Source organism: Rhinichthys klamathensis, unplaced genomic scaffold, assembly GCF_029890125.1.
Source record: "Rhinichthys klamathensis goyatoka isolate OS25496 unplaced genomic scaffold, OSU_Roscu_1.1 h1tg000006l_1, whole genome shotgun sequence".
In the NCBI taxonomy this organism is placed as follows: Eukaryota; Metazoa; Chordata; class Actinopteri; order Cypriniformes; family Leuciscidae; genus Rhinichthys; species Rhinichthys klamathensis.
Genome location: NW_026606559.1, coordinates 2,495,138 through 2,510,440, shown reverse-complemented (window position 1 = coordinate 2,510,440; position 15,303 = coordinate 2,495,138). Strand labels below are relative to the sequence as shown.

General features: G+C 36.4%; 2 protein-coding genes across 12 annotated transcripts in view; both read left to right on the top strand.

Moving 5' to 3' along the window:
• cobl (cordon-bleu WH2 repeat protein) overlaps positions 1–6,016 on the top strand; it is a 166,456-nt gene extending 160,440 nt beyond the window's left edge. For all 7 annotated transcript variants that reach the window (XM_056257486.1, XM_056257468.1, XM_056257511.1 and 4 more), the window contains 4 exons: positions 295–2,015; positions 2,146–2,265; positions 3,234–3,500; positions 4,830–6,016. In XM_056257486.1, coding sequence (XP_056113461.1) covers positions 295–2,015; positions 2,146–2,265; positions 3,234–3,500; positions 4,830–4,910 — 2,189 coding nt within the window. In that variant the 3' untranslated portion in view covers positions 4,911–6,016. The remainder of the gene's footprint in view (positions 1–294; positions 2,016–2,145; positions 2,266–3,233; positions 3,501–4,829) is intronic.
• Positions 6,017–11,841: 5,825 nt separating this feature from the next.
• Positions 11,842–15,303, top strand: part of grb10b (growth factor receptor-bound protein 10b) — a 139,041-nt gene continuing 135,579 nt past the window's right edge. For 3 of the 5 annotated variants that reach the window (XM_056257551.1, XM_056257542.1, XM_056257524.1), the window contains exon 1: positions 11,842–11,939. The gene's annotated coding sequence lies outside the window, so the exon portion shown is untranslated. Of the gene's footprint in view, positions 11,940–14,993; positions 15,077–15,303 lie in introns of those variants that run through there. The other 2 variants (XM_056257560.1, XM_056257534.1) reach the window with 1 other exon arrangement.

Sequence of the window (15,303 nt, the reverse complement as noted above, 5' to 3'; positions counted from 1 at the left end):
AATAATTATGAGATACTGGTGAGTCATCCTGTGATGTTGACACAATGAAGATTTTAAACCAAAAATGTTGCAAAAAAAGCTTCAAATAAACCAATTTACTTAATCTACTTTAGTGTTTCATGATCCTTTAAAAAATCTTCCTATTTTCTTCTTTCAGTTATCCATTCTGTGTATTGCTAGGAATTATTTTAGGTAAACATGTTTCCTGGCAGTTTAGTTACGGCCATACCAATAACACTGTTAGCCCTATGAATTATTCATTTATTTACTAACTGTGTTTTTCCTGTATATTAGACATTAATCACTCAGGAGGAGCATCTGTGTTTGTGGATGATGAAATACCTGTGTCCATTGTTGACATGGACATTCCAGTAACAACCATTGATGATGTTCTTGATGATGACCGGTTCAGCATGAGCGAGTATGAGGCAGAATTGTTGAGCACCACGCAAAACATCACCAGCCAATCGTGTACACCATGTGAAGCTATCCAAAACAAAAACAACAATGCCTGCCTGACAGAGGAGAAACACAGAAATCCATCTCCAGACATAGAGAAGCAGTCAGAAGTGACTACACTCACAGTTATTGAGAAAACCACAAGTCCATCTCTATCCAATGAGAAGTTATCACAAGATGCTAAGCACATAGACAATATGGAACAGAAGGCAGCCTTCAGCTCAGAGACTAAGAGTAAAGCTGAAACTGAAGAACTAAAGAGTCAGAAAAACATTGTATCACAGAAGCCCCAAAGTTTTGTGCGTCCTGCTGTTCAAACCGTTCAAAAGGTTACTGACGAGAGACTAAAATCTGCACCTATGGTCCAGAAGTTCAGAACAGAGCCTTCTTATGAGGACAGGGCACCTATTACCAGAGTCCTAACAACTCAGGGTAAGATCACCCAAAGTTCGTTCTCTCGATTTGGAATGAAAACCTTCACAGTCATCCCTCCAAAACCGTCTGTGTCCCAGACCAAACCTACAGGCTCTCTAGTCCTAGGTGCCATTAAGATTGATGAACAGGGCAACATGGTTACAGGGAAACAGATTTCCACTGGCCCACCAAAAAACGGCAATCTCGACGTGGATACTTGTGCAGAAAAATCCCCATTGGACAAAGCCAAAGCCTTTTGGAGCACTGCAGAGAAGCAAGACCAATCAACTGCAACCAACCAAGGAACCATCGATGTGTTCAAACCCTTGATTGTGTCTGGAGTCTCTAAACTTTCACTGAAAACACCTCCTGAGGAAACACACAAAGAGGTCATTATATTGGAAAGGAAGTCCATATCTGTAGTGGGAAGTAAGCCTACATCCCCAGAACCTCCAAAGAATCACTCTTTCACAGCTGAAAGGCGTGATCTTTCTTTTCTTATACCTTCCAGAAGAACCTCCAGCCAATACGTAGCTTCTGCCATTGCTAAAAACAATAGCATTCCCAATACTAAAGTAGTTATCATGCAGGCGCCATCAGAGTCCATTGTTGGTGTCAAAAAACCTGTCAATCATCTGTTTAATAATGAGGTTAGACCTACAAACATACACAAACCTACTACCACTTTCAAACCCACTGAAAATACTGTGCCTTCTTTTGGACATCCTAAATGCCTGCAAAGTTACCCTAGTCATGTTGCAGAAAAGCCAGCAAGTTCTGAGAGGATATGCGGTATTGAAAAAGGCACTCTGCATGGGGAAGATTCTCTCAAATCTCTGGACTCACATCCCTTAAATAACAAAATCCTGCCCTCAACACATGTGTCTGGTCACATTAAACACATGGAATCTTCCTCTGAAGAAGCCACATCAATCAATAAGTTCCCAGACACATCCTCTGCTCGAAAGACGCCAGAGTTATACAAATCTGAGATTCCATCTGAACCAGACATGGGTAACATATTTGGACCAGTTAAGAAGTTTAAGCCTGTTATTTTTAAGTCTGTCCAAAAGGAAACTTCTATCCATAGCTCTCTAATGGAGTCCATTCAGTCTGGAGAGGGCATTGAACGCCTCAAAAAGGTAAACTATGAGTCACAGCATGAAAGTATGTTTATCAGCTTTCTAGAACATCTTATTAAGCTAGGATTCTTAAAGATAATTTAATTATAGTATAATATAAAATCATTGTATTACTTTTCACATTGTCCAGGTATCTGACATGTCTACCAGCTGCACAGTTAAGAAGCCATCTTACAATGATGCAGAGAATGAGCGTTCTGCACTTTTTTCAGCAATAAGAGCTTCAAGTAACTCTGCCGGACTGAAGAAGGTAAGCTAAATATTAGTATAATTTAAGGCAGTGGCGTAGGTTTGATTTTGAAATTGGTGGGGACAGGGACATCAATATATAAATATATTTTAAGTTTTGATCGAAATTATTGCTAGGGATATATCAGTGTCACTGGATATTGGTAGGGACACGTCCCTAGCGCCCCTACTAAATTCTACGACCCTGATTAAGGCACAGTCACATAAGCAAAATTTAATGGGCCATTGTCAATAGTGTAGCAATGCTCCAAATACAGCTCAAACAGAACTCACTTTCAAACTAAAAAGCTTTCTGTTGGTCAACATGGCACATTTGCTGACCATCTTTATCCCAATGTAAAGTTTTTGTCAAGAATTTTTCAACATCACAACATTTCTGACTGTGCTGATTCCTATTGGAATGACTGGGTTTCACCCTATACATTTTTCTAAGCAACAGTAAATATGACCATACCTTTACATGACTTAGTGTTACACAATTAAAGTGAGGGCTCATCAGCAAAATTTCACTTTAAAACTAAGCAGCTTTCTGTTGGTCTCCTATTAAGTTTAAACAATTTCAACTGTACAATTTTGACATGCAACTTTTAAAGGTTACCACACCTTTACACGACGAACAATCTCAATATTCGCGTAGGAGAATTTCTCTTCCACTAAAACTCCATCAGGGGAAATATTTTATTGTACAGATTCCCGTTAAGATTACTATGATTTTGTACACAAAATTATGTAGAGCAAAGGTAAATGACCATGCCTTAGACAGCTTCATAGATTACATTTCTGGGGGTCGCCAATCATTGTACTGCAACATTAGAACCAGTTGGGAGATGGGTGGAGTTTTTGTTTGGGAAACCTGTTTGATAAAGAATGTTGTTTGTTCATTTTTTCAAAAAAACTAAATTGATTTAGATGCAGTCTGGTTGTGATTGTCAGTTAAGTATAAATACTACGTCATTGTTGTGCTTCTAGATCAAATCAGGTGCAGCTAAGGAGTTGGAGCAGCTCAGGAAGATTGAGGAGGACAGAAATGTCCAGAGAGATGTTATCTCGCCTCCTCCCACTTCTCCTCTTGCTTTTGTGCCACCCCCTCCTCCAGCTTTCAGTCCTCCACCACCTCCCCCTTCAGCTCCAGCCAAGCCCCCTCTAGTGCTGCCTGCTGGAGGAAACCCAGAGGCGGCCCGAGAGGCTCTTCTGGATGCCATTCGCTCAGGCTCTGGGGCTCAACGACTTAGGAAGGTAAGAGGCTCATTATTGGCCTCACTTATGAGATTTGAGGTAGATTTACTACATTTGGTATTTAACTATTCTTCCTTAAAATTATAGAAAACACAACAGGCATCAGCATACAAAGATCACAATAATTATGATAAACAAAAATACATTTTAGCTAACTATTTAAAAACCATGTGGAGGAATATCTTTGCTATACATTTGCTAATTTGATTAAAAGTGGCAGTAAAGACATTTATGTTATAAAAGATTTATATTTCAAATACATGCTGTATTTGTGTACTTTCTATTCATCAAAGCATCCTGAAAAATTGGTTTCCATAAAAATATTAATCAGCACACCTGTTTTCAATATTGATAATAATTAGAAATGTTTCCTGAGCACCAAATCAGCATATTAGAATGATGACTGGCGAAACGGCTGCTAGTTTTTTACATTTTTAATTGCTATAATATTTCATATTAGTGTTTTTACTGTATTTTTGATCAAATAAATGCAGCTTTGGTGGACATAAAGAGAAGTGTATTTTAAAAAATACTAGAATAAAAAAAAATTATACTGTCAAATGATGTTGTTATTTCAAAATATAAAAATTTCCTACAACTAAGGAGGGAAGGGGGGGGGGGGTCTTTTTTATTTGCATATGTGGTCCTACATTTTACAGTTTGCACACATCTCTTTTAAGCAAATGTGAGTAAAAAACTTACACTGTCAAGCCCTGTCAGTAAATTACCTTTAAACACTGTGTGCACCAGGATGAGAGGATGCGCTTTAATTTCACTATCTGTCTAATTTGACATAATATTTTGGTACTTCTGACAGGCGCAAGAGGATTATCACACAAAATATGTTTTTGCTCCTAAAAACACACAACTCATAATAGTAACTACAGTACTGCAGTTACTATAGTACACAAAAGCTACTGCAGAGCAGTGTTGATGAATGGAAAAGGCAAGGTCTCGAGCTCTCATCTCGAGTCAGATGTCCATCAAGCGCATGTTTACATAGAAAAACAATTAAAAGCAGCGGAACTTACCATAAACAGCTCTGACAGAGCATTATGATTGGCCCAAAGCAAACTTCTTACCTTACCTCGTACTGTACGTAATCCTATTCTTTGTTATCTTTGTTATTTGTCATCATACCGGTAATTTAATTGTTACCACCTCATACTGGAAAAATGCCTAAACTAATGTACCTTGTCCTGTTAACACATGATCTCTAAACGGTAATTTGTGTAAAAGGGGATAATGGCAACACATTTGGCAACACAAAGTATTTGTCTCTTGAATAAATGACACAAATATGACAAATTAAGACTTTACATTTTACAGGTCCCTGTCACACAGACAAGACGACAAGTGAATGGGAGACTTGGCACCATTCAGGCAACATCACTTTCTTATGGACACTGAACCTTCACTGGATCACCGTTTGGGTTTCAAGAACCGCCAAATCTGGTGTTTTAGCATTATCTGCAACGACATTAGCATAAATGTTAACACAATCATCACAGCCTTCTTTATTTATAGTGATTTGCTGCTTTCACATCCGTGCCAATACTAATTTGCTTAGTTTCAGGCAGATTATGTCCTGCTACTGACTTGGAATGTTGACATTTGAAGCTCTTTGTTAATGCTGCTTGGAATTTGATAGTTTTTTTTTTTTCATATGTTGTCTGCCTAACTTCTATATTTCTATCAGTATTATACCTGAATACATTATTCAGGTATTTGCTGTTGCAACAGTATAAGGTGGTGGTCTGCAATTGAATCCACCTGCCAATCAGAACAGTCTTTGGCAATATGCTTATTGATTTTTCTTTTTTTAAAGGAACACCAGTTGGTCAAATGGAAAACACTAAGATATTTTTATTTAATTGTTATTATAAAGGTGTTTCTTTAAATTTTTTATTGTTATTTTTAAAATATTTACAGAATGATAATTCTGGAATGACCATTCTACTATCTATTTCTATTAGAAAAGTGGACTATTGACAATGGACCACTCTTGACAATGTTTTTTTAAAGCATTGTAGATACACATGCCGTATATTTGACCAATACTACTAATGCACTTTTTGTAAAACTGATTATTTTGAAAACACTTGTAGATTATTTTTAAAGCCTTATAGATACTGTATGATTGGACATAATGTAATCAATACCTTCTCAACAAACTGCTGAACAACTGTGATGTAGAGCTGTCATAGTACTTCAGCTTTAATTTATTTCATTGGGTAAATCATACACTACTTTATTTAGAGTAAATTGTTTAATATATTTACACAAGTTTTTTTTTTATGTTGTTCTTATTTATCATTATATAAGAGACCTGGACGGTTGTAAAAAAAAAAAAAAGAAAACACATGATACTAATATAGTACATTTCAAATCTGACACTAAAGCATTAGTGTAATGAAAGAGATTTTTAAATAATGCTTTTTGTAATGTACTTTTTTTTTATTGCAGCACAAACTGAATCAGACTTGTACACCAATAAATTGTTGATTCATTCATTCTTTCCTTGTACACTGCTTGAGGATTGACAAATTGTATGCATACACTAAAAGAGATGCTAGCAAGACTTTTGACAATTTCATAAATGGATTAATAATGTTGTCTGGAATCTGTGAACTTCATGTTATTGTTTAGTCTAGATGCCATAGTTATTGCTTGTATTTTTGCAGTGTTTGTCATAGTGCTGAACTTTTAAGCTTAATAAAATAAAACAAAGCACCAAGCTGCAAACTCAAAGTACAGAGGACTCAAAACAACAAGTTCAATAAGAATTTTTTTTTTTACAAATTTGGAAATATTCCTAAATAAATTTATATTCATTCCAGTTTAAGATTGGACTGGTCACACAGTCAGTGTTCCTGCTGCTTTACATGTTTTTGCTTTAAACAGCCCATCACAAAACTATATGTTTTACAGTTATGTTAGGTTTACATGTCAAACAACTTGCCAGCAGATAGGACAACATTTTAAACACACTAATACATGTTTTTGAAGGTTCATATCCTGTCAGGAAAAACTGGCTTGTCATGCAAGAATGTATAACTCTTTCACCACGTCTCTGTTTATCACTCAACTTTTTCATCTTGTTCTCCAGCTGTCTCTGACAACGGTTCTGGCATATGTTTGGACAATCGCCATGAAACCGTTGTATTCTCCATAAGATGAACAAAACGGCTATAGGCCTATGTGACTAAAAGGCTTTTTGAGACAGCCCTTACTGGATTGATAGCTTAAGGACACAACCGATAATGGTGAGCAACTTTCCTTTGAGGCTGATTGAAATGATAAGCTTTAGCTACAAAACGGTTGGATGAGGATTTCACGGTTTCACCTAAGAATTTTTCTAACCCTTGAAATTACAGTGGTTCCCACGATTAAGAAATTCACCTCAGAAAAGTCATGGAAATTTACTGGCCGACTGGTGTGGAAAACCTGGGATCTCCAAAGGTGATTTGCAAAATACTATATGTCCTCCTGTAATGGTGTTATTGATTCTCCGACATTGTTTTGTGCTCCAAAGGCCTGATTGAACACTTCGGCTAAAATCAAACAAATTGGAGTCATTTCAGATGTGTTAGCCAAATGTTTTTTAGAAAGTTAAGTTTAATCAGCTTAGGTCTGCTTAGTCTGAGGTCTGGTACCTGATTTGAGCCCGAGGGAACCCGAAACCGGTTTAGCAAGGTTTTGATTGTTTTTTGTATGGTGTCTCAAAATTAGATAGCACATGCTTGAAGAGGTCACACGCTCTTGTTAGGGCTTCAACTTAATGCCCTCACAGACCTCTATCAAAAGCCATTCCCAAACCAATGATTATGAGGTTTTACCAAAGGTAGAGATGCATTTACTGGCAATGATTAGATCAGTCTTCAGATGGACGACAACATCAGAAATCATGACTCACAAAAAATCCTAGTAAGTATGTTTCTTGTAACTAGAATTAATTATGAACTCTAACAAGCTATTAATGGACAGTCACCTCGTGACAGACTCCAGTATTATCAATTGCAGTTTAGCTCAATCCGTATCATAAAAGAGTGTTGTGTTATCCAGCCATTTTAGTCAAGTCAAGTCACCTTCATTTATATAGCCCTTTTAACAATATTGTTTCAAAGCAGCTTTACAGTGATAATAGGAAATTAAAGTAACAGATTGTTTTGGCTTTACAGCAGCTCTAGAATAAAGTTATTGTCCAGCTAAAGTTAGTTTTTGATTAATTCACTTCCATTGCAAAGATCATTAGTTAGGGGCCGCTAACACGACACCGTTTCAACTGAAAACTTGTATTGTGTTCTGGACGTTCATTTGCACGACAACGGTGTTCGGTGGCTCGAGAATGCACATTTTGAAATAGGTATCAATGTGCAAGTTTTGAACAATTTTATGATGAATGATTTGTATGTCTGACAAATTGTAATTTAGTCCCACTAATTTGTAACTGGGTGATGTGTATAATCTGTTTTATGGGTGCAAAAGGTTTCAAAAATATTCCTTAAAACCAAGAGATCCCTGTTATGTGCCTTCTTCGGCTTCATAAACCATCCTCTCTTTCCTATATTAATGTGTTATTACGTATTTTGGCAGAGCCCATGTGCTCTGAGGGTTGTGGGATGTCTATCTCTGGGCAGGCTCCTCCTCGTCTTGATGGGGTAATCCCCTCTATGGCGGATGGCAGTAAATTCTTCCCCTCCCACAATCCCTCTGTTGGTCAGAATTCCGGCTCGTTTGTGGCCATTATGATATGTGTTACGAAACTGCAAAATGACTGTTTGCTTTCAAACCAGGACAGCCATTAAAGGAAAACAAACTCTGGAGAAATCAGATCAAAGGTCACAGTTATATATGCATAAGATAGATATGCATCATTACAATAATTTATGGAAGAAGATCAGCAGGTATTCTAATCTGGCCTTCTGTGTACAAACCATGTATAGATTTGACCCTTGGAAATCACATAGGACTGAGTTTATTTGACATTTTGAGAGATTGAAATGGTTGTAAGTATATTTGGTAAAGTAACTAAACATGTTTGAGTACTGAAAAGGGCACAGACTGTTTTTTGATTATTTTGTACACTATGTTATACAAATGAGCTTTCACCCAAAGTGTGGTCTATGTGTCTGGGGTCACTGGGAGGCACAGTGATGCCATTTTGGGTTCCCTAAAGAATCTGTCATTGAATATTTCTTAAAGCTGCACTATGTAACTTTTGGCCCTTTAGCAGTTAAGAAAAACAAAACTGCATGTATTTTGTGGAAGAACATTGTTTTGGTTGTGCTTCGGCTCGGGACTGCATGTGCTGATTAATATGACCCTTCATAATAGATAATGATTTACAATGAACTCTGTTAGAGAGTTACATATGGCAATTTATTTGTTCAGTAAAATACCTTACTCACCTGTTGAGCAATAAAAACACCATGTCGCTTTTACATTTCAAATGCCAAGCCAATGTTGATCCTCCTTTTATTGCGAGCTCTGTCACGTTCTCTTTTTGCTAGCAGACTCTGTTCTACATTTAAAAATAAAAATAAAAAAACGTGATTTCTTGGAGGATCGAGATTTAGCTGCTTCATGCTTCATGTCAAATGTTCTCGCTCGTTGTGACAACTTCACCTATTCCACTCGTACACCATACACCATACACACTATACAGTTGCACAGTAGCCGGAGCAACTTTTCTTTATTTATGGATATGACGAGACATGCACAGGCGAGTGTATGTGATTTCCTGTAAAAACCGTCCCGACAGGTCTAAATTATAAATACTTATAAAAGGCTTACCTTACCATAGTGAATCAGGGTCAAACAAAAGCACGTTTTGGAAGAAGGATTAATGATGTGTTGACATATTATTTAAGTTTTAAACTTTAAAAAGTTACATAAGTGTACCATTGAAAACAATATTCCTTAGTGTGAAGAACAATCTAAAGAACTTTTTTTTTTTTTTTCTCTACAAAGAACCTTCACTCTTAAAAATTCAAACATCTGTGATTTCCATCTGTTGTGTCAAGTTTAGCATCCACTCTTAAAAATAACAGTTCTTGGATTGGAAATGAAATCTAGTTCCATGAAGACATTTAACATCGAACATATCCATTCCATAAAATGTTATTTAGGGAACCTAAATGTTTATTTTATGGCATCACTGTGCCTTTCCTATTTCTAAGAGTGTCTAGTTCAATGGATAGGATCCATGGATGTTAAAGTTTCTTCATGGAACCATAGATGACAACAAAGTTTCATTTTTAAGAGATGCTAAAATCCTAGAGAACTGAGCAGTCTCATATACAAAGGCTTGACACATCTGATGGAAGTCACAGATGTTTTGAATGGGTTCATGGAAGATTTCTGATACAAAACTGGATTTAATTATATTTGGTTGAATAATTTAAGCTTAAATGGCCAACATGCAATTTTTATAAACTCCATGACATCAAAATGGTGGCTTTTTGTTGTATTCAAGGCCATCTGTCTCCTCTTAAAATTTGTGAAAGTTAGCTTAGCATACATGCACATTTAAAATGTACAATTTCTCTTCCAAGAAATTATGCCACTTGTTGCAATAGGCATAAAGATTTTTGCTTTCTAGAATGAATAATACCAACTGCCTCTGACTAGCAATAGCAAGTACCAAATTGTGTTTCATTACAAATAAAAAAATAAGATTCGAATTAGAACCAAGCAGCATGCAGTGTGATGCCATATAGTATAACCTTTTCTATGTTCCACAAGTCCTTTATTTCAAGTTCCACAGAAAAACATCAACGTTCTTTGGATTTCAAGAACACATAATATAATGCGCTGATCTAGGCTGCGTTTCCCAAAAGCATTGTAAGCTTAAGTTGATCATATGACAATTACCACCAATGGTCTCGACTATCAATTTAGGCTTACGATGCTTTTGGGAAACGCAGCCCTGGAGAAATTAATCTCCGAAGAATCATATAGCCAACCCAAGAACCTTAAACAACAACAAAATGGTTCTTAAGAAAACAAGGGTTATTTGCTGAATGTGCTTCAAAAGACATTGTAGAACTTGAATTTATGAGTGAATAACAATTTCAAACTCTTTTGTTATAAGTTATAACCTTGCTTTCTGATAATTACTGTATACCCATCACATAGTCTGAGCTATTAGTTTGATTTAACAAGCACTCTTATCATTCATATGCCATCAGCCTTTTCAAAAGTAACTAGACTACTCACCGAGGAGACATGTTAACAGAAATAAACTAATAAAGTCTACAGGACAACAGACTTCTGTATGATTGAATGGGTAAAATAAAATGGGGTGCAAATTTCTTTTCATAACTCATGCATTTAAACGTTTTTTGTTGTTGTTCTTAAAAAGACTACAGTGCTTTGTCTAAATGAAATGCTTTGAAATTAAATGAGTATTAAACAGGTTAAAAAAATATATCTTTAGCACTGAATCTGTCCTTTATCAAGATTGGACGTAATGGCTGCGCCTCCTGGATATCTAATCAATTAAATCTTCATATTCACAATATCAGTCATGTAGAGATTGGTCATTATAACCACCTATATTTTGAGTTTTTTTATGGCATATTATACAGGCACAAAGCCTTATTCAACAATATTGATGTCCCTGTACTCACTGTCAGAAGGATATACCTTTAAACTCATTTGGGGAAAGCTCCAGTAACCTTTTGGACTGCTTTGTTGTACCAGGTAAGGAAAGGGTTGACATTTTACTCATTGACGTGCAGTCTATGAGGAAATGCAAAGATTTGTGTATTAGAAACTGGTGTTAAATATATTTAAAACATTTAAGAGTTTAACATTTTATCCAATATATTAAGACATCATGTGGACATAATTTACTGGGTTTTAGGAAAGAATATTTATTGTAGTAGGCTAACTATATTTTAGCAGAAACTGTTCTGGTATTCTACTATGGTCATATTTGTCTTCTTACAGTCGGAAAAACAGTCAAATAAAACGTGTAGCCTACTGAAGGGAAAGTTCCTCAATGACCTTTTGTAGCTACACGACCCAAATATCAGATATCTGGTAAGATTAAACCCATGAGCACGTGGGGGCTATCTAGAACATAATATAACGTTAATGTGTAACGAGTAGAGAGCAAAAAAATCGATGTGAAACGTGTTTTGTGTGTGTGTGTGTGTGTGTGTGTACACACAGCCATGTTGTCAGTAATGCTTTAACCGTGTGTACTCAGAGCTGTGTCACGCGCTAAGCTTATTCAACGCACACATTGGTTCGCGCGGGGGTCTGGCCTGAACGCGAAACGCTAGTGGCTGATGACGGGGTGGTGTTGCCCGGGAGTGGGCGGGGTCTGGCATAAGTGGGCGGAGTCTTTAGATACTGACAGTGTCCAGCGCAGCCACACATACATACATTTACAGTGAATAAGGCACGTTTCGTCTCCGCTATAGAAAGGTAAGCGATGAATTTTACTTCTCACCCCTATATGTTTTTAGAAACGAGTGTTCACACCAAAGTTTGATCTGTAAGTGTGCACTGAGGGGGAAACGGGTGTAGGTTGCCCTAAAGAAGAACTTGTGAGTAAATAAGACCAGTGGGCGAGAGAGGGCTGAGAGGTGTGGCATTTCTGTCCTAGAATCCTAGAGAGTATAAAAAACTTAAGTTGTTGCAGCAGCAGAATCAAATTATGTTAATACACAGCTTGTAATTTACGCTGTAAAAATGTTTTGTCAGATCACCTAAAATGGACTCCACGTGGTAGCATCTAAATTAAATGGTCTTATTCAGTTAAACCTTGGAATTGATTGATAGCTCCTACCCTATCCTACAAAAAAATCATGGTAAACCTGCCTGTTACCGCTTTATCACAGTGTAGAAATGTAACATGTAAAAAATAACACAATAGCCTAATGCCAAAAGTAAGCAGAACACCCTCGTAACTAATGTAGGCTATTACATGTAATGCGAACGTGCAAGTGATGAAACTGGTGCTTCCATAGAAAAAAAAAAAAACGTTCGTAATCCTAACGGGAGGGATGTGATATTTAATATGTATTATTCGTGGATATAATCTATATTTCGCCAGATGATGTGAGTATTTTTATGGTAAAATATTACTAAAATTATGTTTTAAAATGTATAAAATTCGGTGCAGCTTCCTGTATGAAAAACACAGCCTATATGTTTATAATTATTTTACAGTGACAAAGATATTTTTTAACAGCTCAAATATGTTGGCATTATTTAATCAAATATACAGCTAGGAATTGTAAAATATGCAATCACCAAAATACCATTCTGTAATACTTCATTTTTATTTTCATTATTAGGCCTATTATTATTTTCATTGTTGTTGTTGTTATTATTAGAGGCCAAGCACCGATGGTGCATAGGCACCTATTGTATCCATTAGTGTTCTTCTTCTTCCGCTCTATGAAGTCTATGGCAGCCCATATATCCGTATGGTAAAACGTTGTGAAATTTGGCACAAAGATAGATGGCAGACAGCATTAACGATATTTCAATTTTGGAGTTTCTAACTCAATCCCTCTAGTGCCACCAACTGTCCAAATTTCACGTACATTTATGCTAATAACTTTTGAACAGTATAGGGCAAGAAACAATATTTTTTTCCTCTGATTCCTTTGCACCCTATAACATCATGAACATTTTTCTGCCATTTTGAATTTTCAGAAAAAACTACTTTTTCAAACACGTTGTAGACGGTTCATCCAATTTTCACCAAAATTGTCTCTGATCTTCTTAAAACCATGGCGACTAAAAATATGGAAATCAAGTTGATTCGTCAAGCCGTTCTTGAATAACTCACTAGACAAAACGAAGAGCACGCCAAAATGGATGTTAGGCTATATCTCTGCAGGCCTGTCGACGGTGCCTGCACAGTTTTGGCACAGTGCCACTTAGAAAAATTGCTGTTTTTGCTTATTACTTACGAACGGTTTGGCCAAAAATCACAAAAGCTCTTTAGATTTGGTATAGCATGCCGAGTCAAACGATACCCGTTTTAGATGGCGGCAATTTTGAATTTTGTCGTAAAATACTATATTCTACGAAGGCATTGGCGTATCGTTATGAAACTTGGTAATTGTCATCGCCACCATGCCCTGATGGTACTCAAAAAGTTTCAGGGATGTGCCATCTTGTGGTCAAGAATTATAATGAAATGTCCAAAAATGTTAATAGCTTTTGATAAATTTTGCCTATTGTAATGAAACTGGTCTTAATAGATTACTTGGGTCATGCTGAGAACATAGATACCAGTTTTGAACTTCCTGTCCGACATTTAGATTTTTCTTTAAAAACCTACTATTTTCATGAAAATTTAATCATATCATCCTCACACCTTGCTGACGGAACACGGAATTCAAGTTAATTCATCAAACCATTCTCGTTTAACGTGAGAAATTCTACAAACACAAAAAAATGGATGTGAGGCTATATCTCCTATACACTTTAGCGTATTCTGACCAAACTTGATGTGTGTTATGACTATCATGACCTAAGTGTACCTGTACAATTTTGGCACAGTGCCAACAATTGGTCACGATATATATATATATATATATATATATATATATATATATATATATATATATATATATATTTTTTTGCTTATAACTATTGAACAGCTTGGTCAAAAATCTCACATAAAAAAATAAATGTCACCCAACACTGAGTACATCAGACCAATTTGGTGTTAGTGCCACCTATTAGTCAAAAGTAATAATCAATTATGTCACATACATGTAACAAAAGATACAGTAATTGTATCTGTATAATGACATCCTTTACATGCTTCCTTTTGTGGCGCTTTGGCACAGATATAATCTTTTAGAAGGCCAAACTGGAAATAAAGATATGGTTCACCCAAAAATACTTTCTTTCTTCTGTGGATCATAAACGAAGATATTTGGATAAATGTAGTGGAAGTCAATGGTCACCAAAATTGTTAAGTTACCAACATTCTTTTAAATATCTTCTTTGTGTTCTGCAGAAGAAATAAAGTCATACAGGTTTGGAATGACATGAGGGCAATTCAATGATGACAGCCTGTTTTTTTTGGGTGAATTATGCACTTAAACAGCTCTGATCATGTGACTATTTACATCAATTAAAATGTTCAGTTAAATCAGGACTGTCTGCACATTCATTTATAGTGAACAACTGTGTGAAATACTTAAATAATTTAAATTTAGATAACAAATGTTACCAGTGAGATTAAATGGGTTAAAAAACATGAAGTTTTGTAGTCCCTCTGATGAGGAATACCACAAGGTCCTGTTCTAGGTCCTATTTCATTCTCTGGAGGTTCCTCCACTGACGGGCTGAGACTAAAGACACGGTTCAGTTTGAGGATGAAGCTTTTAAGGGTGGGGCTATTGGAAGAGGAGGAATTGTTTGCTGTGTATTGGAGAAAGTCAGCTTAGAGATAGATACATTGTGGATGCATGCATTGGGATAATAGAGATCCAGAAGCAGGAGCAGTTATGGCAAAGCCGTCTTGTAATACTACGTGTGCATTTAGCTCTCTGTGACCGGGCTGACGCAGGCTTTACACACGCCAGACACCGGTGAGTTCTGGTTCATAAATTATTTTAAATGGGTCCACAATGATTTAAACCCCTGTTTAAAGAGCATGACAAAGTTAAAAAGCTTTGAGTGGTGATTCGTTCACTGTGTAGTGCTGAAAGAGTGTCGAAGGGGGGTTGTGTGTGTAGATCAGAGTGGGGAAGGTTTGTGTTAATTTTTTTGCTCATTATTAATCAATTAATACAAGAGGGAAATGCAATGTACAAAC